This window comes from Bison bison, unplaced genomic scaffold (assembly GCF_000754665.1).
Source record: "Bison bison bison isolate TAMUID 2011002044 unplaced genomic scaffold, Bison_UMD1.0 scf7180017864260, whole genome shotgun sequence".
Lineage (NCBI taxonomy): Eukaryota > Metazoa > Chordata > Mammalia > Artiodactyla > Bovidae > Bison > Bison bison.
In genome coordinates, this window is record NW_011494832.1 from 1,953,825 (window position 1) to 1,979,194 (window position 25,370).

The 25,370-nt window shown below is 37.7% G+C and overlaps 1 protein-coding gene across 1 annotated transcript in view; it reads right to left on the minus strand.

Moving 5' to 3' along the window:
- MAGI2 (membrane associated guanylate kinase, WW and PDZ domain containing 2) overlaps window positions 1-25,370 on the minus strand; it is a 1,467,824-nt gene that overhangs the window by 507,063 nt on the left and 935,391 nt on the right. Inside the window, 1 exon segment of the mRNA XM_010848097.1 lies at window positions 12,822-13,032. Coding sequence (XP_010846399.1) covers window positions 12,822-13,032 — 211 coding nt within the window.

Genomic DNA, 25,370 nt, shown 5'->3' on the forward strand with positions numbered 1-25,370 from the left:
CTCAAGAGGCAGGTCAGGTGGTCTGGTATTTCCATCTCTTGAAGAATTTTCCACAGTTTATTGTGATCCACACAATCAAAGGCTTTGGCATAGTCAATAAAGCAGAAATAGATGTTTTTCTGGAACTCTCTTGCTTTTCTGATGATCCAGCAGATGTTGGCAATTTGATCTCTGGTTCCTCTGCCTTTTCTAAAACCAGCTTGAACATATGGAAGTTCACGGTTCTTGTACTGCTGAAGCCTGGCTTGGAGAATTTTGAGCATTACTTTACTAGTGTGTGAGATGAGTGCAATTGTGCGGTAGTTTGAGCATTCTTTGGCATTGCCTTTCTTTGGGATTGGAATGAAAACTGACCTTTTTCAGTCCTGTGGCCACTGCTGAGTTTTCCAAATTTGCTGGCATATTGAGTGCAGCACTTTCACAGTGTCATCTTTCAGGATTTGAAATAGCTCAACTGGAATTCCATCACCTCCACTAGCTTTGTTCATAGTGATGCTTCCTAAAGCCCACTTGACTTCACATTCCAGGATGCCTGGCTCTAGGTGAGTGATCACACCGTCGTGATTATCTGGGTCGTGAAGATCTTTTTTGTACAGTTCTTCTGTGTATTCTTGCCACCTCCTCTTAATATCTTCTACTTCTGTTAGGTCCCTACCATTTCTGTCCTTTATTGTGCCCATCTTTGCATGAAATGTTCCCTTGGTAGATATGTGTTGATGTCTATGTTTTTATGTGCTACCAAAAAACTTGGGAGGTAAGCAAGGAAAATAAACTTCCCTTCTATTTACCCACACCTGCTTCTTCCAAATTCTTCCCCTATTTTGGAGCAAAGTCATTTCTAGGTCTCTAAGATGTATTCACAAGAGGACACACATCTTTAAATAAGTATGAAGGCGACATTACTAAGCCACTGCAGGCAGTCAAATTACTATTTCTATACCGCTCCAACATGGGTCTCTAATGCTGTCTAATTTAGTAGAGACTCATGAATTTCCTATTTTTCCTGAGTTTATATAAAGCATTTCATTACAGGATGATTTTTTCAGGTTGAACTAGCATTAACCGTGTGTCACTTTAATACATTTTGACAGATTGAGTCTCTTATAGTTAACAGCATTCTTAGCTGATCCTCTGAACTGATTCTGAAAGAAAGTGGGTTGTAGTTACCTCCAGTAATTGTCACAAACATCTCATGAATATACAGCATGGTATTTTCCATCAGTGGCTCTCACAAGCCTTGTAGTTTTCATGCTTCTTTAAGATGCCTTACAAAGGGGATATTTTTAATGCATTTGGGAGACAACAGACTAGGTGGCTTTTCCACTTTCTTAAATTATTTAATTTTTAAACCTCAACAATTCCACTTGAAAATAAGATTTGACTTTGGGCAGGAGATTGTGTAAAAGGGGACCACTGAGGGATTTTTCACAATCTGCACACCATCCTTCCTCAAGAGTTAAGAATGTGATTTCCTGTCACTTTCATTACTGAAGATGCAGAGGCAGATGAAGATGCAGATGCAGATGCAGAACACCAAATTTCTGCTTTTCCCCAAATTGTGAGGAGCATGAATAACAAGAAGGTAAGATGCTAATTCTATATAACCCTGTATTTCAATACTAGTTTCTTCGACAGAGACACATACACATATATAGGCTGCCTTTGCAAAGAAACTTTTTCTAGTTGAGGACTGAAATACATATTTTCCAGGAACTTTGAATCACAGTAATATACTACTCTGTATATTTCTATGGAGAAGGCAATGGCACCCCACTCCAGTGCTCTTGCCTGGAAAATCCCATGGACAGAGGAGCCTGGTAGGCTGCAGTCCAGGGGGTCCCGAAGAGTTGGACATGACTGAGCGACTTCACTTTCACTTTTCACTTTCCTGCATGTATTTCTATGTCTAAAGTTAATGTGATGATTATGAAGAGTAAGAGATCAAGTGGAGTCAGTAGCTATTCAAGTTCTATCACTGTCATATATTAAAACCTTAAGGAAAACCTTAAAAAATGGTATATCCAAAAGTCTTTGATGTTAAACCATCAGGAGGACTGGGGTAAACCAGAAGTGACATTTATTCAGCCCTGCAATTCTAGTTTAAATTCACATCAGAATGGCCTTGAAGACATGTGATAGGCTGACTTGTAATGAATTTGAAATTTCTGGATAATTTTTTAGTTTAACCTTTTCCAAATTGACAAAAGCAGCACAATAAATAATAACATCTTATCTGCCGAGCAAACAGTCTTCTCATACAGAAAATGCTTCCCTTTAACAGGAAAAGCTGCTGACATTATGCCATACCACTGCAAAGTTATTCTTATTATCTTGTAACGTTTCCTGATTGCCTATTTTGTCAGGGACTGTGCTAGAACTTCCATAGCATCACTTCATTTAATGCAAAAGAGTCTTTGCGACTAGTATTTTTAACTCCATTTTACAGAAAAATGAAGGCTGAGAGAAGATGAGTGACTTGCCTAAGGATACACGCCTAGTGCATGAGAGTAGAAGAGCTGGCATTATACAGACATATCTGACTCCCAACGCCAAGTTTTTTTTTTCTTTAATGATCTGAAACCAGAGACATAATAAATCTAAAACTTTTCTTTTTATACAGAGATGCTTTATTTCACTCTCTTGGATAACAGTTAAAGATCTTTTTCCCAGTTTCATAGCCAATGGTTTACAAACTGAGACCTTTATCTCCTTTGTGAGAATAGTAATCACTGATTAAATTCCTTTGTGTTGAATGACTTGTACTTGGTATTATATTAAATTGTACATGCATAGAGATATTATCATTAAGAATATTTTCTCCTTATAAACTTGAATTCTCTATTCAAATCATTTAAAATCAAATTGAATATTTTTTCCAGAATAGTCTTACAATGGTGATATATATAATCTACAGGTGAATATTGAGTCATAAAGGTTATAAAGAATTAGGTTAATAAAAAAGCTTTCAAATGAGCAGAGTATTTATTAGGAGTAAAACAAAATTTTCATACAGGTCATGCCCACTCTATCCTCTATTCTTTTTTTTTTTTTCATTTACTCTATGTTTTTCCAGTTGGGCTCAAACCTGTTAACGGTTTCCTAGGTATACAAAAGGCTCTATGTTGACCCAATTCAAATCCAATTTTAAGACAACTCCTCTTTTCATTTTTCTCTTCCTTCTGTTTTCTTTTACTCTTTTCTTCCTACCTTTGTACTGACACTGAAATCAAAATAATATTTTCACTACTGCACAAATACTAGATGGCATTTCATCAACTGAAATTTGGTTAGTGGATAAGAAACTTTTATTATCAAATATATGTCTTTCCTTTGCTCTGTTTTCTTTAAAAAATAGTAACAGACTTAAAACAATTATAAACACATTGAATTTTGAAAGTTCTCCAGAAAAGCCAATTCTGAATCTTAGTTTTTATTAGATAAACTGCATTTTCATCTTGGGAAATACTACCCTGGGAGAATAAAAAGAGATTGAACTCAATAATATTTGACAGCATGAAACATAGTAACAAGGTAAACAAGGCCCAGATAAATATTTTAGAGTCCTCTGAGCATTTAAGATGCATGTGAATGTTAAAATTCTAGTAGTTGTCACATATGTTCAGAATCAGGAATAACACAGAGATTACTGGCTGTATTTTATGTATTTTTAAAAATTAACATTAGTTTTTAAAGGAATATAGATATTTACATTTCATATAATAGTAAAGTCCTCAGATTGATTATGTCACTTTCTGAAGTATTTTGTCTTCCCTCTTGATCATTATTTCAGAAGGAAGAACTGTTGAACAATGACTGGACACATCTAGTTGATAATGAACAGTAGAAGCTTTTCTATTTAAGACTTTCATTGTACTGCTTAATCTTTTCTATTTATACATTGATAATCCACATAAAAATTGTCAATGACCTTTACAGTGGTTATCTGCTTCCTAAATAATATTCCTAAAATTTTGTTAAGCACATGAATTATGAGCTTGTCATCATATTGCCTTTCATATATTTAGAATACATTTTTAAAAGAGGTTTTATTATAAATTTATCCTGGATATTATGAGTGTTTGTTGCAAACTATTTTGTCTGGATGCTTATTTTCTGTCCGGAGACTGCACTAGAACCTTGTACAGAGAAAAAATATTCAATATATCTACTGCTATTGTAAAACAAATAACAGAGAGTAAGCAAAGACCAGATGTTGGTATATGCCAAGTCTAGACTGAGAAAACATTTAGGCTTTACCAAAAAACCAACTTTTCTTTCCAGTAAATTTCTAAAATATTTCGTTTTCTTTCAATAAATGAAAGTACTAAATTTGTTGAAAATGGGAATTGGTGATTTACTTAAAACTTAAGGAAATATAGAAATAGCAACAATGGATGAAATAGATCACGTGTCTTATTTAGAATTTGGGAAAGCATGCATATCCAAGACATGTTCCATAGGTATGATTTTCAGTTTCAAAAGCTTGCTTTTAAAAATCTATTATTTAAGATGACATAGTGTTCACTGCTATTCGGGAAGATGTTAGTAAACAAATAGGTTCTTGTTACTGTTTTGTTTTTTGCCAAAGCAATAGCAGTCTCTTTTATGTCACTAACTAAACTGACTCCCAAACAAAGAACTAATTTAATGGGATTCCCAAAGCATGTCAATCCAGATTAACCCTGTGGCAGCAATTCTTTATGGAACGTTTAGCCTCTGGAACAGTAAATTCTGGCTGAGAAACTTATAAAACAAATACTATTTGTAATATAAAAGTCTGTTTTTTTCTTTTTCTTTTTTTTAGCCAGTGCCTGTTTACATATTGGAAGTAGCATGGGATAATGTCAGTGGCTTTGCAGGGTCACAAAGCTGTAAGACCTCGGGAATGTTAATTTGTCCAAGGTGCCTCAGAATCTCATGTATAAAATGGGAGTACCTCAAATGCTTCAAAGGGTCGTCAAGAGTTGAACACGACTGAGTGACTATCATATAATATATGTAAAGAAGGCACCATGGCAAATTAGTTAACAGCAAGGACCCTGTAGCGACATTTTGCCCATGAAAATATGGAAGTATGAATGTTGTCAGTTTTGTTGACCACTGTAATCCCAGGGTTTAATAAAATAGTTCCTAGAACACAGGGTGTGCCCAATAAATATGTGTTGAATAAATGAAATCAAAGCATCCTAGTTTTGTCATTTCCTGGTTATATGACCAAGGCAAGGTGCTTACCTCTGTAAGTTTTAGGTTCCCAAAATGAGAAATAAATAAACACAATGTAAATGATTAACATATTAGTTTTACTGCTAAGTAAGCTGAACACAGACTGTAAAATGTAGGCACTAAATATGTGGTAATTATTATTACTAATTTGAATGTACAATTAATATACTATTTAAAAAGATAATATTAATGAAGATATTATGAATTAAGGAGACTATTGGTTTTAAACAATAGTATACACTTGAAAGTCTTAAAAATTGCTAAACATAAGACATTATAGGGATTTTGTTGCTCAGTGGTAAACAATCCGCCTGTTAATGCAGGAGATGTGGGTTCTATCCCTGGGTCAGGAAGATCCACTGGAGGAGGAAATGGCAACCCACTTGAGTATTCTTGCCTGGAAATTTCCATGGTCAGAGGAGCCTGGTGGGCTATAGTCCATGGGGCTGCAGTCAAACACGACTGAGTGAATGAGCACAAGACAGAAATGCTTTAAAGCCATGCTTGGAAGAGTACATTCTCTGCAATTTAAAATTCTGTTGTTTAAAAATACTTGTTCAGATACTCACCTTTTCCCATTAAATGTCACTGTAAGTGATAAAAGGAATCTGCTTTAATTATTCAACAAAAGATGGAGTCTTGAAGACTGTGGGAAATAATTGTCCCATTTGTTCAATATTGAGAACAATGATAAAAATTTCCCTCATCTTTTATCTGCAGCACTTATAAAGACCGAGACATATAAACTACTTGTCAATACTGAGTAAATAAATAATTATTTTAAAACATTGCATAGATGACAAAAATTAAATTACTCTTACCTTAACTCAAAGGTTTTATATATATATATATTTATAAATAAATATATATATATATATATAAATACATATATAATAAGGAACTAAAGGGGAACTAAAGAACAAGAGTGGAACTAAAGAATGTCTTGATGAGGGTGAAGGAGGAGAGTGAAATAGCTGGCTTAAAATTAAATACTGAAAAAACTAAGATCAAGGCATCCTGTCCCATTACTTCCTAACAAATAGAGGCGGGAAAAGTGGAAGTAGTGACAGATTTCTTCCTCTTGGGCTCTAAAACCACATGGATGGTGGCTGCAGCCATGAAATCAGAAAATGTTTGCTTCTTGGCAGGAAAGCTATGACACACCTAGACAGTGTGTTGAAAAGCGGAGACATTACTTTGCTGATGAACATCAGTATAATAAAGGCTATGGTCTTCCCAGTGGTCACGTATAGTTGTGAGAAAGTGAAAGTCATTCAATCGTGTACAACTCTTTGCGACCCCATGGACTACACAGTCCATGGAATTCTCCAGCCAGGATAGAGGAGTGGGTAGCCATTCCCTTCTTCAGGGGATCTTCCCAACCTAGAGATCAAACTTAGGTCTCCTGCATTGCAGGATTCTTTACCAGATGAGCCACAGGCGAAGGCCAAGAATACTGGAATGGGTAGCCTATCCCTTCTCCAGCAGATCTTTCTGACCCAGGAAACAAACCAGAGTCTTCTGCACTGTAGGAGGATTCTTTACCAACTGACAGTGAGAGCTGGACCATAAAGAATGCAGACTATCAAAGAACTGATGCCTTTGAACTGTGGTACTGGAGAAGACTCCAGAGACTCCCTTGGACAGCAAGGAGATCAAACCAGTCAATCTTAAGAGAAATCAACCCTGAATATCCACTGGAAGGACTGAAGCTGAAGCTCAAACTCCAGTATTTTGGTCATCTGATGAGAATAGCTGACTCATTGAAAAAGTCCCTGATGCTGGGAAAGATTGAGGGCAGAAGGAGAAGAGGGCATCAGAGGATGAGATGGCTGGATGGCATCACTGATGCAATGGACATGAACTTGGACAAACTTCAGGAGATGGTGAAGGACAGAGAGGCCTGGTGTGCTACAGTACAAGGGGTTGCAAGGAGTTGAAAATGACTGGGTGACAGAACAACAACAATATTTTAATACATACTTAAATGAACACTTCATTTAAGCATAGGTAGAATTCTATTCTACTCAGAAATGAAACTGACCTTTTCCAGTCTTGTGGCCACTACTAAGTTTTCCAAATCTGTTGACATATTGAACGCAGCACTTTAACAGCATCATTTTAAGGATTTTAACAGCTCCACTGGAATCCCATCACCTCCACTAGCTTCAGGACCATAAATAGCATTAAATAGCTTTAGGACCATAAAGAAGGCTGAGGGCCAAAGAATTAATGCTTTTAAACTGTGGTGTTAGAGAAGATTCTTGAGAGTCCCCTGGACAACAAGGAGGTCCAACCAGTCAATCCTGAAGGAAATCAACCTTGAATATTCATCGGAAGGACCAATGATGAAACTGAAGTCCCAATACTTTGGCCACTTGATGCAAAGAGCCAATTCATTGGAAAACACTCTGATGCTGGGAAAGACTGAAGGAAGGAGGAGGGGACAACAGAGGATGAGATGGTTGGATGGCATCACCAATTCAATGGACATGAATTTGAGCAAACTTACATGCTAGCAAAGTAAAGCTCAAAATTCTACAAGCCAAGCTTCAACAGTATGTGAACCATGAACTTTCAGATGTTCAAGCTAGATTTAGAAGAGGCAGAGGAATCACAGATCAAATTGACAACATCTGTTGGATCATTGAAAAAGCAAGAGAGTTCCAGAAAAACATCTATTTCTGCTTTATTGACTCCGCCAAAGCCTTTGACTGTGTGGATCACAACAAACTGTGGAAAGTTCTTAAAGAAATGGGTATACCAGACCACCTGACCTGTCTCTTGAAAAGTCTGTATGCAGGTCAGGAAGCAAAGTTGGAACTGGACATGAAACAACAAACTGGTTCCAAATCAAGAAAGGAATACATCAAGGATGTATATTGTCACCCTGCTTATTTAACTTATATGCAGAGTACATCTGGAGAAGACAATGGCACTCTACTCTGGTACTCTTGCCTGGAAAATCCCATGGACAGAAGAGCCTGGTAGGCTGCAGTCCATGGGGTTGTTAAGAGTCAGACACGACTGGGCAACCTCACTTTCATTTTTCACTTTCATGCATTGGAGAAGGAAATGGCAACGCACTCCACTGTTCTTGCCCAGAGAATCCCAGGGATGGGGGAGCCTGGTGGGCTGCCGTCTATGGGGTCTCACAGAGTTGGACATGACTGAAACGACTTAGCAGCAGCAGCAGCAGCAGCAGCAGCAGCAGCAGCAGCAGCAGCAGCGGAAGAGTACATCATACGAAATGCTGGGCTGGATGAAGCAGAAGCTAGAATCAAGACTGCCAGGAGAAATATCAATAACCTCCGACATGCAGATGATACCACCCTTATGGCAGAAAGTGAAGAAGTAAAGAGCCTCTTGATGAAAGTGAAAGAGGAGAGTGAAAAAGTTGGCTTAAAGCTCAACATTCAGAAAACTAAGATCATGGCATCCAGTCCCATCACTTCATGGCAAACAGATGGGGAAACAGTGGCTGACTTTATTTTTGGGGGCTCCGAAGTCACTGCAGATGGTGATTGCAGCCACAAAATTAAAAGACACTTACTCCTTAGAAGGAAAGTTGTGACCAACCTAGACAGCATATTAAAAAGCAGAGACATTACTTTGTCAACAAAAGTCCTTCTAGTCAAGGCTATGGTTTTTCCAGTGGTCATGTGTGGATGTGAGAGTTGGACTATAAAGAAAGCTGACTACTGAAGATTTGATGCTTTTGAACTGTGGTGTTGGAGAAGAATCTTGAGAGTCCCTTAGACTGCAAGGAGATCCAATCAGTCCACCTAAAGGAAATGAGTCCTGAGTATTCATTGGAAGGACTGATGCTGAAGCTGAAACTCCAGTACTTTGGCCACCTGATGTGAAGAAGTGACGCATTGGAAAAGACCCTGATGCTCGGAAAGATTGAAGGTGGGAGGCGAAGTGGATGACAGAAGATGGATGAGACGGTTGGATGGCATCACCGACTGGATGGACATGAGTTTGAGTAAGCTCTGGGAGTTGGTGATGGACAGGGAAGCCTGGCTTGCTGCTGTCCATGGGGTTGCAAAGAGTCAGACACGACTGAGCGACTGAACTGAACTGAACCTGGAGATGGTGAAAGACTGGGAAGAAAGAAAGATAGGGAAGCCTAACATGCTGCAGTCAATGAGATCTGCAGTGACCAAACAACAACTCAAAAATGAATATAGAAATATATTTAAATTTTATACACAGAACCATAGGGTCCTTTTCCTCTGTTTCACTTACTTATGTTTGATTACAGTATTTGTTTCATTGGAGACAAAATTCAGTAAAGTGCAATGGCATCACTAACTCAATGGGCATGAGTCATAGTGAAGGACAAAGAAGTCTGGTGTGCTGCAGTCCATGGTGTCACAAAGGGTTGGACACAACTTAGTGACTGAACAACAAAAACAATGAGTACATGTTAATCTACCAGGGACTCCCATTACTCTTAGCAGCTCTCACAATATTTTTACCAGAAGTGTTTCCAGTGGTGTCATCTCTCTTCTGAGAGAGCTGTAATCTGTCTAATTTTCTACCTCTTCTACATTTCCTTCTGTTTTACCTTTCTCTTAAATTACTCTACTTTTCTTTTTTTTTTCTTTACTCTGACTTTGCTTCAGAACTGCAAACTTTTATATTACAAATAGTATTATAAGTTTCTTGGCGAGAAACTCTGGGACACATCATGGCTCAGTCCCTAAGCAAGTCCTAATGGCCCATCACGGTCCCTGTGCTGTTGCTTCTCCTGCCCTACCAGCCTGTTTCCACAGGGCTTTTACAGCACGGACTATATCCAGGTAAGGATTCTCTGCAGTATCATCAGCAGAGATAACCTGTGGGTTGAAGTGCTGAGTTTGTCAAATGTAGTTAGGAAGGAGCATTCCAGAGGATAGAGTGAAAGTGGTCTGGAGGAAGTTACTGAGAAGGAAGTACAGCAGAGCTAAATGTAGGCCACAGAGAAAGGAACAGGCAGCACAGATTGCCACGGTGTGAAAATGAGGTACCAGATGAAAAAGACACTGCCTGACCCCTCCCTGCTCTGCGATACCGGAGCTTATATCACTGAGTCTTATGAGTCAAACTAAGGTTTTTGAAGGAAGAAAAGGCAGATTTCAAGCTGGTCCAGGATGAAGGGTGGGCCAGGGGATACCTCCATTCTGTGAATGACCTATTTAAGCAGGCATCTGCCCCTGCCTCCAATTATAATCACTTTCCCATCACACTCTTCTTATTTCAGCCTTTACTCCAGGCTTCTTCCCTCTCCTTGACCTCTGGATGAATCTCCCTTAGCATTAACATTCATGTTGCAAATGAAATTGTCTCCTCTTTTTTGTTTTAATTTTTCAGCTCACCCCATCTCTGCTCCTAATACTATTCATTCATCCTTCCCTGCAGTAGTGGGAAGAAGATAAACAAACAAAAAGCTCTGCTTGTTTTTCAAAAGCACTAATGATCAAGCAAAATGAGAATGGAGCCATCATTTCGCACGGTTTTTACCAACTGACATCTCTATAGTAGGTCTGGGCATCTTCTCCCTACTCCTAACACATAAAGTATCTGGTTTTTGTAATGGTGATTCTTATACCTGGAATGTACTATTTACCTAGTACCAACTCTTCAAGTCTACATTATTTTACCTTTCCTATAATGCTTTCTTTTATTACTTAAGTCTACGTTAAGTGTATCTTCACTGAAATTGTATCACAAAATTCAGAAATGAGTGGTTGACTAATTGTTTTAACTATCCCTCTTATTCTTTCTTCCCCAGTGTGACAATAAATTTAAGACGAGGGACAAACTCTAATGAGTCTTTTGATTCTGATACTGGATGACTGACTAGCATATTAACAATCATTTTGGTCCTTTCTCCCACATCTTGATAGAGCCTCATTATTTACTATAAACCACAAATACAGCTTCTGTCTTATGGAATCTCTTTTCTCCACGATTCCCAAATCTGACGCAGTTAAAAGGGGAAAGTTTATTTTATAATCACAAAAAAGGAGGTTTTTATAATTGCATTATTGAAAGCACGGTAAGGAAACAGTTCTTTCATCAACTTGCAATGCTGTTTTTCTTTTATTATTTCCACATAGTCTTACTCTGCCTATATTATGCAATAAAAACGTGTGGGTAGTCAGTCCCCCTGTTCTAAACAACTGTTCTGAACACCAATGTGAGACCTCATATCTAGGTTTAGACTTTGATTTCTGGTCTGAAATGGTGCTATGCTAAGCTTATTGATAACAAAATTATGTTTTTGATATAAATATGCTCAAACATTTAAAAAATTCTGTATGACCTTCTCTTTTCCAATTAATTGATAAAAGGATGCCTGTGGGTCATTGATTATAGCCATAAGAAATATGCAAGAGAGTTTTATTCTTTTTTTGTAACTTATAAGATTTGCCAAAAGGTGAATGGTAGCAATGTATTTTATGCATTTCTCATCCATGGTGGAGTCAAGCAGAGCACCAAGTAATTACCTGATTATGTATTCCCTTGGCCACATGTTATAAAGTTTTCAAGTGAAAATTAAATATTGGCATGTGGTAACATTTCAATTTCACAACTGAGTTCTGCCTATGGAGATCTAAGTCACAAATCACTCCAGGTTTGGAAAGAAAATCTAGTTTTAATATTTTTCTTGAGTAATCAAGAGTTCACATATTTTTATCTACTATCTGAACTGAAAACTTCAGATTCTGTTAATGTTTCCCTCTGAGTCTTCTACAGCTTTGCGGGAATAAGGATTGTTGTTCATTTACTATATATTTAGTTTTTTACCTTTCTAATGGACATTTTGATTGTCTCATGCACATCAACAATTTAATATTTAGCCATGATCCTCAACTCAGGGGGTTAAAAAAGTTGTTTTACTCCAAAAAGAAAAAGAAAAGGAAAGCTAGACCATGCTGTTAATAAAATATATAAAAACTGAGTTTGGGGAAAAAACATCCCCAATGAAAGGAAAGATTAGACCGAGTATGCATCACTAGTTAGTTCAGAATTAGCCCTTCATTTTCCTTGGTAAATCATAAAAAGGTAAGCAATAAATAGAATGGGATATAATAAAAATAAATATGGCAAACTATACCAAACACATGATTTTATTGACAGCTGACCTTAGGGTCAAATGCTTAAAATATTGTCATTTGTGATTAGCAAGTATTTGGCTCTCAATAGTTGGCATTCGATCAAACCATTGGACATGATGGTGGAGGTTTCTAGCAATTTCATTTAAAAGATGGGGATTATCTCATTTGAGCTACACAGATGTCTTGGAAGGGTAGAGTAAGCATTTCCTCCCTATTTCCAATTCAAAAGTAACATCACATGGATATTTGCCTCCTCAGTCATGACTGCAACAAATTTTACAGTGGCACTATTTAATTCATTATTTGGTTTATAGCTGTAATCTAGAATCTTTAGCTGTATCAAGGTGCCATCCCATTATTCTCTCACAAAGAAGGTAATATTATGATCAATAAAATTCAAATTACTCTGACCCACCTCTCCATCTGTTACATCATATATATACTGCTATGATCTTTGTGAAAATGTTCAGAGAAATGTGTGAGACTCACTCAATGAAGTAGACTTCACCCTTCTCTGTATAAGCCATTTCCCAGTTGTCAGGCAATGGGTCTGAGTCCTCATTCTCCTCAGGTTTAGTTGGTTTCGCGTCATCCATCTGCTCCTTCACCTCCTCGGGCTGACTGTACACTGGTGCAGGATAAGGCTGGGAGGGTGTCTCCCCTGAGGCACCTGCACTCTTGTCTTCAGGTTCACTGGATTCTACAAGAGAACAAGGGTACATGGTTAGTCACTCCAGCCACTGTAACTTCTGAGTGAGTATGGACTATGCTCACTGGGGAATGAGCTCTCTGAAAGCTAACAGAAAAAGCATAATTGTAACCACCTCTGAAAATTATCAGCAGGCCTATCTGAGTTCCTCTTTCATTCACCATTCTAGTCTATTCTTCAACTAATTAAACCTGATGACTAAATTGGAGGACCATGTCATTATATAGGTGTGGTAGACAGAGCAATGAATCCCTAGGGATGCCTGTACCCTACGGCCTGGAACATGTGATTGTTACCTTATATGGCAAAAGAAGATTTGCAGGATCAATTAAATTAAGGGCCTTGAGATTGGGAGATCATCTTCAATTATTCAGGTGGGCCTGCTGTAATGACAAGGGTCTTTACAAGTACACAAAGAAAGCAGAAGAGGACTATAAGAGGGAGATATGACAATTGAAGAGAAGCGTTGGCCAAAGAAATGCATTGCTGCTGATTTTGAAGACAGAAGGGGATCCAACACCAGCAAGAAGTGTGGGTGACCTTTAGAAGCTGGCAAGCAAAATCATGAATTTTCTTCTAGAGTCTCTAGAAAATAACACAGTCTTTTAGAAATCTTGATTTAGCCCCATGAGACCCATTTCAGACTTCTAACCTACAGAGCAGTATGATAAAAAATACACACTGCTTTAGGCCACTGTTGTTGTTCAGTCACCAAGTCATGTCGATTCTTTGCGACCCCATGGACTGTCTTCCCTGTCTTCCACCACCTCCCAGAGTTTGCTCGAAATCATGTCCATTGAGTTGGTGATGCTATCTAACCATCTCATCCTCTGTTGCTCCCTTCTCCTTTTGCCTTCACTCTTAAGCCACTAGATGTGTGGTAAATTGTTACGGCTGCGATAGAAAACTAATCCAACAGAGCAAAAACTAAAAGAAATGTACATTTTAAGAGAAACAATAAAATGCTTGCAAGACCCAAGGATATCAGATGTTGAGACCCAAGGATATCAACTTGCAAACGATATGAGATCCAGAATGATGAACAGGAACACATGGAGAAAAAATAAAAATTCAATAAAAATAGACTAAAATTTACCTAAGATGAAGAGACATAGGAGTCTGCCAATTAAAATGGTTCACTGTATCTGAGGCCAAATTAATGAAGCATACATTTCACCTAAACACATCTAGGTGAGATTTCCAAACTCCAATGTTAAAAAGCAACTTTACCAGCTTCCATACTGAAGAAACTTACCCCAAAAAAGAGGAAAAGAAGATCATCAGAACTTTCACTTGTAATACTCAAAGCTCAAAGATAGTAAGATAATATCTGTAGTAACTTGAGGAGAAGAAAAGTATAGCAGGCCAAGAACTTTACCAAAATATTATTCATCTATACAAAAGAAAGTCACTCTTAAACATGCAGAAGTTCTGAATGCATATCACCCATGTATCCAACCCAAGTATTTCTCAGATGCTACCAGAAGACAGCATCTGATATATCATGATGATTAAATCAGAGTATAGATCTCCAAGTAGGGAGAGATAAGGAGAAGACTTTTTTTTTAAATTTAGAAAAAATAAACCCTGCATAATATAGTTAAAAGCAGGATGATCATATTTCAGGAAACTTATAGTATTTGTTAAAGACAGATTCTTAAAAAAGAAGAAAATATTATATTGAAAATTCATTATTAGCATGTGTTTTAAATCTTACCTTTGGAAAGCTCAGGTTCAGAGAAATTTCCTGCAAGTTAAGAAGGCAGTTGAAAGAGAAGTCCAAAGGGGAAATGTTTAGATTTCAGATCTTCCTTAGTTCATTCAGGGATTCAGCACCACTATATTTAGGTTTCAGACTGGGGTGTGGTAGTGTACAAAGAGGGAAACCACAGAAAAGATCAAGGGAGCCAAAAGCAGAGGTGGTCTGTGGAATACTTTAGTTTGGAACTTTGGGAGGACTGTTTCCTGCAGATTTGTTCCAAATTTCCATCAGGGTGTCAGAAATAAGTGGATGAATACATTTGGCAAGTACTACTCTGAAGACTTCCCTTTGACATGGGCATCATGCAGAAGTCCAAGTATGTTCTGGTGGAGACTTGGAAAGTAGCTGAGAACAGAGAACCAATCCACCTGCAGTGAGGATCATATGACTTCTTCACAGCAGAAGGTGTAGTGGGGATGGCTTAACCCAGAAACTGGAAGGAGATACTACTGACATACAATGCCAATCTGATGATAAGGCAGCCCTCTTGGAAACAGGAAATTCCACAACTGTTTGGGAACCTAATTTATAACTATTAACATTAAAAAATATACAAATACATATATGGTCTGCCTCAGTAACCCGTTTGAGAAATATCTTCTAGAAGTAAAGGTGGAAATAATGCTTACTCTATCCGTATATTTGTCTGTAGCAGCAAAGACCTGGAAATGATTTGGACGCCTATCAATGAGAAAATTGTTAAATAAATTGTGGTTATCAATACCACGGAAAATTATGTAGTGTAAAGACCTACAACCTGGAAAATATGCCAATCATTATTGTTTAAAGAATAATCTAAGTTGAAGAATAATGCATGTACACTATTAATTCTATTTTTTTAAATAAGCAAACACCAAGTTAGATACATGTATAATTTTGCTTATAATCATAAGACGATGGAAACATGTACAATAGATTTTTCAACTTTGAGTAACCCCAAAGCAGTAAAATTGGATGGAAGTGGGAGATTTTTTTTTACATACCTCTGCATTAGTTGGCTACTGTTTTTATAACTTTAAAATTAATAAAAGCAATATAAGAAGAGTAAACTAAAGTAGAATGTACTTATCGTCTTAATCAACAGCTTGGATCAATTTTTTCTGTGTGTGTGTCAATCTCAGAGAGCAATATGAAGTATCTTTAGGAATTAGAAAGGATACGAACATTTTACAAGTTTTTGATGTTTCTTCTTTGTAAAAGAGGATTTTATGAAAATAATATATTCCTTAGTGATGTAGTCTTCCACCTGATTCTCCATACAGATTTGACCTTTGTAAATTGTTCAGGAAAGAAACAGCAAGAGAAGGCACTCTTCTCTTTAGGTTCTTCGTTATACCTTATTACAACATGTAATTATCAATATAAGAAGCATACTGTTCTCAGGTATTTCCAAATGTCATGATGCATTTGAAAAGTGAAAATGCAAGGTCATGATCTGAACATATTCATTTATTCAATGTTCACTTAATATTTATTAAACACTCGGTTGGCGTCAGGCACCAAGGACAGAAAAGCAAACAAGAAAGGCATGATCCCTGCTCTCATGGAACTTGAAATATGTCAAGATGTGTAGTCTTTAAGCAATTTTAAGTGTGATGAATGTTACCAAAGGGAAAGATGAGACCTCATGTATATGCATTTATCTAACCTTACATAAAGAATCAAGGAAAGCCCCTTTTCCAGTGTGCTAACAAATCTGAGACTAGAAAATGGAGTCAAGAGACTTCTTTCAGAGGAAGGTAAAGGAGAAAGAAACAGACAAGCAAGGAATGGATTAGCGTTAGAAAGCATGCTCAGAGTTTGGAACTGTACCTGGAGAGTAATGAGAAGGTACTGATGTGTCTTAATCAAGGGGATGACACAAGTAGATTTTCATTCTCTAGATCCTCCTAGCTATTCTGGGGGTTTGAAAGTATTAACAGTAGATATTCACAGACCAGTGGGGAGTTATTTTTTGTGATTGAGACAAGAGATGATAGTGTCAATGGCATGGCTCTTCTATGAACTGAAAAATGAAATTAGAATATAGATTTGATATGATTAAACAAATGGACAGATAAGGGCAAATAAGAAGTCACGGTAAACCCAAAGGGGGAAGCAATTCACTGGGCTAAGCACCATGAGAGGAGCAGCAAGACTCTGTCAGGAGTGGGGAAACCAGTGGGTATAATTTTAGGCACAAGAGATGGAGGTTCATGTCAAACTCACAATGGAGATGTCAAGTCAGAGAGTTCTTAGGGAATCCATCAAATTTAAAAGACAACAGCATATGGCTAGACTGTGGGCCTCCCTTGTGGCTCAGCTGGTAAAGAATCTGCCTGAAATGCAGGGGACGTGGGTTTGATCCCTGGGTTGGGAAGATCCCCTGGAGAAGGGAAAGGCTACACACTTGAGTATTCTGGCTTGGAGAATTCTATGGACTGTATAGTCCATGGGGCTGCAAACGGTCGGACATGCCTGAGCGACTTTCATTTTCACTTTCATGGCTAAATTGTATTATAATTTAAACCACAGGGGTGAATGAAATTGCCAGAGAGACAGTTCAGCAAGTGGAAACAAGAATACCTCGGATAGCTGGCTGAGGAACTCCAACATTTAACAGTGAGTGAGAGAATGATCAGGAGAGAACAGCCAGGGAAATAACAGAAAAACCAGTTGATCTTCATGCCACACAAGCCAAGCAAAGGACAGTGAGAAGTAAACACTTATCTGTGGCCAAAACCTCTAAGCAGGCCAACAGAAAGATAAGGATGTAAAATCTAGTGAAATTAATGATATAGAGGTCACTGGTGATATTAGGTACCAGATATGGGAGTAGTTATAGTGAAGTGGTAGGTGGGAAAGCCAAGTTGGAATGAATTAAATGAGCAAATAAAAAGAAAATACAGAATATCCTGACAGATAAAGTCAAAGATTAGCTATGAACAACTATTCTTTTTTTCTCATCTTTATAACTATATTTTCCAGAGAAATGTGAGACATCTCCTGAGAAAGGGGACTTCTCTGTAGCTCAAATGGTAAATAATCTTCCTGCAATGCAGGAGACCAGAGTCTGATTCCTGTGTTGGGAAGATCCTCTGAAGAAGGGAATGGCAATCCACTCCACTATTCTTGCCTGGCGAATTCCATGGACAGAGAAGCCTGGAGGGCTACAGTTCGTGGGGTTGCAAAGAGTCACACACGACTGAGTAACTAACACACATACAGAGTAAAGCACTGGTGGTTCAGGTCACAGTTGCACTTAATCCCAGAAGGTCTTCAGTTCCCAGGAGGTCCCCCTTTTCACTCTGAAAAATGGAGATGTCAGTAATTATATTTATTAATGTACGAGAGATCACTGAGCCAAGTTCTCCCAGTTTAACTCATTTATCCATTCATTCCTTTATTTTTATCTAATCAATCAATTGTTACATTAGCAAACATGAATTTAATATCTACAATGTGCAAGATATTTAACGAGTTTAATGGGGGAGAGAAAAAAGCTATTTTTATCAGGTTATTAAGAATTGGTTTGAGAGGCAAGTAATAAGCAGCACTTGCTTTCTTTATCTGAACAAAATAAGAGAAAAAATGAATAAAGCAAAAGGAGAATCACAACATTTCCAACATTTACTGCTCATAAAGGCTAATCTAGGGATACAGTTTATGGTGAGAGTCAAGGGCTTCTGGTGAAATGTAGAATCAAGCCAGTATGCCCAAGACAGTACTGAATTAGGGCAGGTTTCCCACACAGACATAGAACCTGTTTCTAGAAGAGCCATGCGGAATATTCAGAGGGATTTAAAAAAAAAGAGGAATTGGGCAAAGCAGGCCCAGAATTATCCTTCACAGATGTACCACTCAGAGAAGTCACTCTACCTCTTTTGGGCGGGGTAAGTCAAGCAACTGGTGGAATGCAAATTAAGTACCCTCTGATATGCAAGACAACATGAGGGGTGGAAAGGACATGTTTCCTCACAATGGATAATGATATAGGTACTATCACAGTGATTTACTGAGGGATACTCAACAGGGTACTACCACAGAGATTTAGGGAGGGATATTCAATGGCACAAAAGAGCTGCACACAATATTAGGGAGGTGATAGGACACATGGAAACAAGAGTACCCGCGGCAGCTGTCGGAGAATCTCCGTTATTTAACAGTCAGCAAAGAAACCGACATCCTATTTCCTACCTTGTGTACCAGGAAAATTGCATTAATTCATTGATTAAGCATTTGTTGAGACCTTGCTAACTGCTAAGAACTAGGCTAGGCAGTGGGCAGTTAAGGAGACTGTGGTTCAAACTGTATTAGTTTCCTAGTCCTGTGATAACAACATAGAACAAAACTGTATGACTTAATACAAATTTATTTTTACAGAAACCCTAGAACAAGTGTTCATCAGCAGGGCTATGCTCCCTCTGAAGGTGCTACAGGAGGGTCTGTTCCAGGCTTCTCTGCTGGCTTCTGATTATCTCCTGGTTTGTAGCAACATTAACTCCAATCTTCATATGGTACGCTACCTGGATACTTGTCTAATTTCCCTTTTTGAAGGACACTAGTCATCCTCAGTCAGGGACCCACCCTACCGATCTACTATTTTATTAGTAGAACTGATTACTACTACTACTTAGTTAAGATAGCCTCATCCTATTTCCACATAGGAAATAAGTTCATTTTCTGAGATTTTGGTGGTTTGGATTTCAACATATGAATGTTGGCAAGGGCGGGGGGTGGTGGGGGGACACAATTCAATTCATTAAACAGTATATAGACACGTTTACCTCACAATCCACTGAACCAATATTCTCCAGGCAAGAACACTGGAGTGGGTTGCCATTTCCTTCTCCAATGCATGAAAGTGAAAAATGAAAGTGAAATCCCTTAGTCGTGTCCAACTCTTAGTGACCCCATGGACTGCAGCCTACCAGGCTCCTCCGCCCATGGGATTTTCCAGGCAAGAGTACTGGAGTAGGGTTGCCATTGCCTTCTCCATGTATATTTTATGGGTCTTAACAACTGTGTAATGATACATAGCCACCACTGAAATATACAGGGTGGTTTGACTGCTCTAAAAATCCTCTGTGCTTGGCTTTCATCCATCTCGCCCCTCTAACTCTTGGAAACCATTGATGTTTTCACTGTCTCCATAGTTTAACCTTTTCCAGAATATTATACAGTGTATAGGACTTCCCTGGTGGCTCAGACGGTAAAGCATCTGCCTACAATGCGGCAGACCTGGGTTTGATCCCTGGGTCGGGAAGATCCTCTGGAGAAGGAAATGGCAACCCACTCCAGTACTCTTGCCTGGAAAATCCCATGGACAGAGGAGCATGGTAGGCTACATACAGTCCATGGGGTCGCAATCAGTCGGACACATAAATGTTTCAGATTGGCTTCTTTTATTTAGTAAAACACATTTAAGTTTGCTTGATATCTTTTAATACTTTTATAGTTCATTTATTTTCAGCACTAAATAATATTTCATTGTCTGGATATATCACCATAATAAACTTTTAGTAATTAGGGATGGGAAAGAACAGATTTTACCAAGGTGTATGTGTAGCCATTCTTGCTAACATTCTTCCCCTCTCATGAAGTTTAGCTTAAAATTATATGCATGCAAATATGCCTTAACACAGATCTCATATGTGTCAAATCTATGACTTGAGAAACCTTAGACTATTTAAATTCTGACTAAGGAGAAAGAGGCAAATAACCCCATGCATGTTTTTCTTTCATAGTGGTTTGAAAGTATTTTTTGATTAGGAAGTGGTCATATAGAACTGGCCTTTTAAACCTCCATGACACGTTTCTTAGCATGGTTTTATTGTTAAATCCAAACATTAATTTTTTGGATATGTAAATGAATTTCCCCCAAGACGCTTGCTGCTCAAGTGAACAGACTTTATCAAACACTGGCAGTTTTGAGCATTTCATTTTGAGTTTCTAGGTCCATTAGATGCCTTGCAAACCAGAGGAGGGGGTTATTTTTGCCCTAACAATAAAACAAAAATCATTTCAATAAAGAATGAATATCTATTTTTAGAGAATGACAATAATTTTAAAAAATTTCCCTTTGACTAGGACTGTTGTATTTCCTAGAAATTCTGTGGAAACTTTGAGATAGCATAGGTGTTGATAACATACAGTCTTAAAAGCAATGACCTATAAAAAACAAGATTTGTGTATAATTTTATTTCTGTGAAGAATTAAATATAATTTCTTTGGATTCAGCAAATAATTTCCTTCTTCCCATAAGATATTCAGAAGAGCTCAAAGATCTGTACACAGTATAGGGACTAAAAAACATTTAATGGGAAGAGAGTTAAATGAATGCATTTTTGCACTCAGTACAGTTCACATAAATTCTACAGTTCTGGTCCAGTCAAAGGTTTTGATATTACATATGTATAGTAGTCATTCCATTTACTTACATGTTTATTGCTCTAGCAGTATCTAACACATTGCCTTTAGGATGCAAGGCTAACAATAAATCAGAATACCATGGCTTTGAATGTCCCTACTGAGTTTTATTAAAGGATAATCAGAAACCAAGATAAAACATTTCAAGAAGATTGCCTATTTTATACCTTATCCATATTTTCATTTGACATGGTCTGTGCATATAGTTAATGTTAAGCTTTCTGTAATTGCCTTCCTTTGAAATAAGGGAACATAATATTTCAAAGCCAGATAGGAAATTGTTGATTTTATTTCTTTGAATAGTCATAAAATGTGAATTTTCAAAACTTGCTATATCCTGTGAGAGAGCTCTATGATTTATATTTTTAATGGCTCTGTGACAAATTTTAATAAATCTAATAACTTCTTTCTTCTGTCTTTATGTTATTTTTGGGAAATAAGCATAGTTAGAGGACATTTAATGGGAAAAAATGGTTGAAGAACATGTTTGTAGCTTATAAGGAAAGAGAATAGGAATAATTTGAGATTATTTTTTTATTTTTGTTTAACTGTTCTCAGATAGCAATAAACACTCCACAAGGAGCAGTAGAATATAATTGCTAAGGCTGGTGTCTTAGCAATTGGGTTTTGAATCTGCCCTTCAGATTGTGTTTGAATCTGTACTTCTCGGTGTGCTGTTGGGCAAGTCATTTAACTCACTCTGTGCCTGCCTCAATTTCCTTAAGTGGAGTAACATTACATTACATAAGGATTAGATAAGACATGTATATATATTGTGTAGAACAGTAAACTACTGGAACATAGTAGGTGCTCAGTAAATGTTATATATTTTTATATGTGAGTTATACTACATAGTGGAGAAGGCAATGGCAACCCCACTCCAGTACTCTTGCCTGGAAAATCCCATGGACGGAGGAGCCTGGTAGGCTGCAGTCCATGGCGTCGCTAAGAGTCAGACATGACTGAGCGACTTCATTTTCACTTTTCAGTTTCATGCATTGGAGGAGTAAATGGCAACCCACTCCAGTGTTCTTGCCTGGAGATTCCCAGGGATGGCGGGGCCTGGTGGGCTGCCGTCTATGGGGTCGCACAGAGTCGGACACGACTGAATCGACTTAGCAGTGTACTACATAGAACACTAGATAAACTGTAGAGTTCAATCAGTCAAGCAACTTAAATGGTTTCTCCCCATAGAAACAAGAAGTATGGTCAATTTCATATGATTTTTAAGACAGGTGTTTCAAAAAACAATGCAATTTCTTAACAAAGAAAGATGCACATAAAGCCAATGTATCTTCTTTAAAAGGTGTGTGCACAAATTGAGCTTTTCTTCCTCAGTCGAAACTTTCTGTGGTGTTAACTCATTTAAAGGAGGGAAAATAATCTTCAAAAATCACACATTTTTTCCAAGTTCTGTATGTTTTCCTGCAGAATTCTACATTTGATTTTGCTAGGTGCCAGGGACTGCTACTGAGCTATGAACTTGGCTTTCGTACCTTTGAGGGTACTGATTAAAATCATAATCAGAGACACAGCTCTTCTATTTTTTATTAGTCCAAGGCTTTCTCCTAATGTAGACTCAGGGTAAGCTTGGTTTTCAAATCTAACAGACAGCTCCAGACTCTTGTTCACTTTGGTAACACTATGGTAGTGACCATAGTGGTGAAAGTGGTGGGGCTTGAAGATTTTCCTTGCTGCTGCTGCTGCTAAGTCACCTCAGTCGTGTCCGACTCTGTGCGACCCCAGAGAGGGCAGCCCACTAGGCTCCTCTGTCCCTGGGATTCTCCAGGCAAGAACACTGGAGTGGCTTGCCCTTGCCTTCTCCAATGCAGGAAAGTGAAAAGTGAAAGTGAAGTCGCTCAGTCATGCCCAACTCTAGCGACCCCATGGACTACAGCCCACCAGGCTCCTCCATCCATGGGATTTTCCAGGCAAGAGTACTGGAGTGGGGTGCCATTGCCTTCTCCTGAAGATTTTCCTTAGTTTCCTGCAAACTTGGCAGTCTCATCAAAAAGTATGTTTGTTAGGTTGATATAAAGACTTATTGTATTGTCATAGGGGTAGGATGGAGTGGAGGCTGTCATAACATGCTTGCTTTACTGCTAGAAGCTGAAGTTTTTGGAATTTGAAATATAGGCTCTTGTAAATAAATGAATATTTTAGGGTTGACTCTTGGACAGGAGAAAAATATCATTGTAATTGATTTTTCATATGGCCATCCTATAGATTATTTTCTATTGTGAAAATGGAGGACATTCTGCCTTCAGAAAGGAAGCTGTCACGCAGTGGCCACCTGCATTCTATGCAGCCAGTTGACTGAAATAAGTCAATGTCCTAGCTCATTGCTCAAACACCACTCTTATCAATTTTCCTTGCTTTTCCTAACCTTCTCAAATGAGAAGAGGAATTATAATACGGGTGCCAAAATATTTGCACATTGAATGGTTAGTGAATATTAACTCATCATTTAGAAAAAAAATAATTACTTTTTTGATGTAGTAAAACATGCACTGGGACCAAATCCAAAAGTACAGAGAAGAAAAACAGTGCAAAGCTGTTTCTCTCCTGTTTCTACCCCCAGTGCTCCAGCAATCCCGTAAGCAAAGGTGGTTATATTTTCTGCTCTTTCTGAGGTGTTTCTATGCACACTGATTACTGACTTGTAGTTGGTATTTTTCTGACTCCTTAGTTCTCCTAAAGTGTCTCTAAGTTCTAAAAACAAAGCACTATAATTTCTTTTTATGTATGGTATGAGAATGAGGAAGGGTGGCCCTTAAACACTGTGGCAATGTTAAAAGTGTATTTTTTTCCTGATATTTTAACTAATATTTAATTTTAATATTTGAGAATATGAAAGAAAGACAAGCCTAGAATAAAATAGAATTAGGGAAAGTTAGGGTATGAGTAACTATGCTGCTGATTTTTGAGATGATATATCAACTGAGGGAGCAGGAATGCCAAATCCTGTAAAGGGATTACTTTGTACCTGTAATGTAACCAAATTGGATCTCATCTACTTAGGAGACCGGTCAGGGAAATATGAATTAATAAGAAAGCATTTCAATATCTCAAAATTATTTTTCATTTATATCTATAATCCAAAATTAGTTACACATTCTTTGGAATACTAAAAGAACAATATGAAGAATTATGAAAATAGAAAAATGCAAGGTGTATGAGTGGAAGATGACAGGAAAAATTTGGGTATATAAAAAGCTAAATTGGGAAGAACTACTGAAAAGATTAGTAAAGGGAATTACTTTTCATTGACAAGGAAGAAGTGCTGCCTTAATTAGTACATATTCTTTTTTTTAATTTTTAGCATTTTAATAAAAGCAGACTGGAATAATGGCAATAAAACGAATCTTTACATCTTTGAAACTATATGTGCTATATGATTTTCATAATGCAATGAATTCTGAAGATATTTATCATATAGAAACAAGCACCTCAAATCTTCAACCAACTTTCAGCTGAGAGAAGTTGACACAAGTATTGAAAATATTCAAAGACCAAAACAAGATATATACATGTATGTACAATAATTTTCAGATCTTTCAAAATTCTGACAAAAATCAGCAAATTAGTACTACATGAAACATCACCTTCTGAAGTTTAAGGAACATCAAAGGGGCTGAAAGAAAAGGCAGAAGACTTTATTCAACCTTGATCTTGATAATTCAGGTGTCATTCTTTGGGGCCAAATTGGAGTCAAGGTATTTTTTCATGAGAACAAGAAGTCAACTAGAAAATAAAAGATAAAGGTGCTGTCCCTTTATCCCCGAGTGCTCAGAGAGACCTTATCCAGAGACCTTACCTCTTTAAAGACTAGCCTTCAGTCAGAAATAACTAGAGCAACTTTTGTCTGACAAAAAGTAGCTAAGATTTCACACTGAATTGATAAACATATCCACGAGGAGAAATATGAGATAAGAAAATAGACTACAGCTGCTGCTGCTGCTAAGTCACTTCAGTCGTGTCCAACTCTGTGGGACCTCACAGACGGCAGGGTGAATATCAAACCTAGAGAGAATGGATGACCATGACTAGAAATAAGCTTCAGATCAGATCAGTCACTCAGTCATGTCCGACTCTTTGCGACCCCATGAATCGCAGCACGCCAGGCCTCCCTGTCCATCACCAACTCCTGGAGTTCACT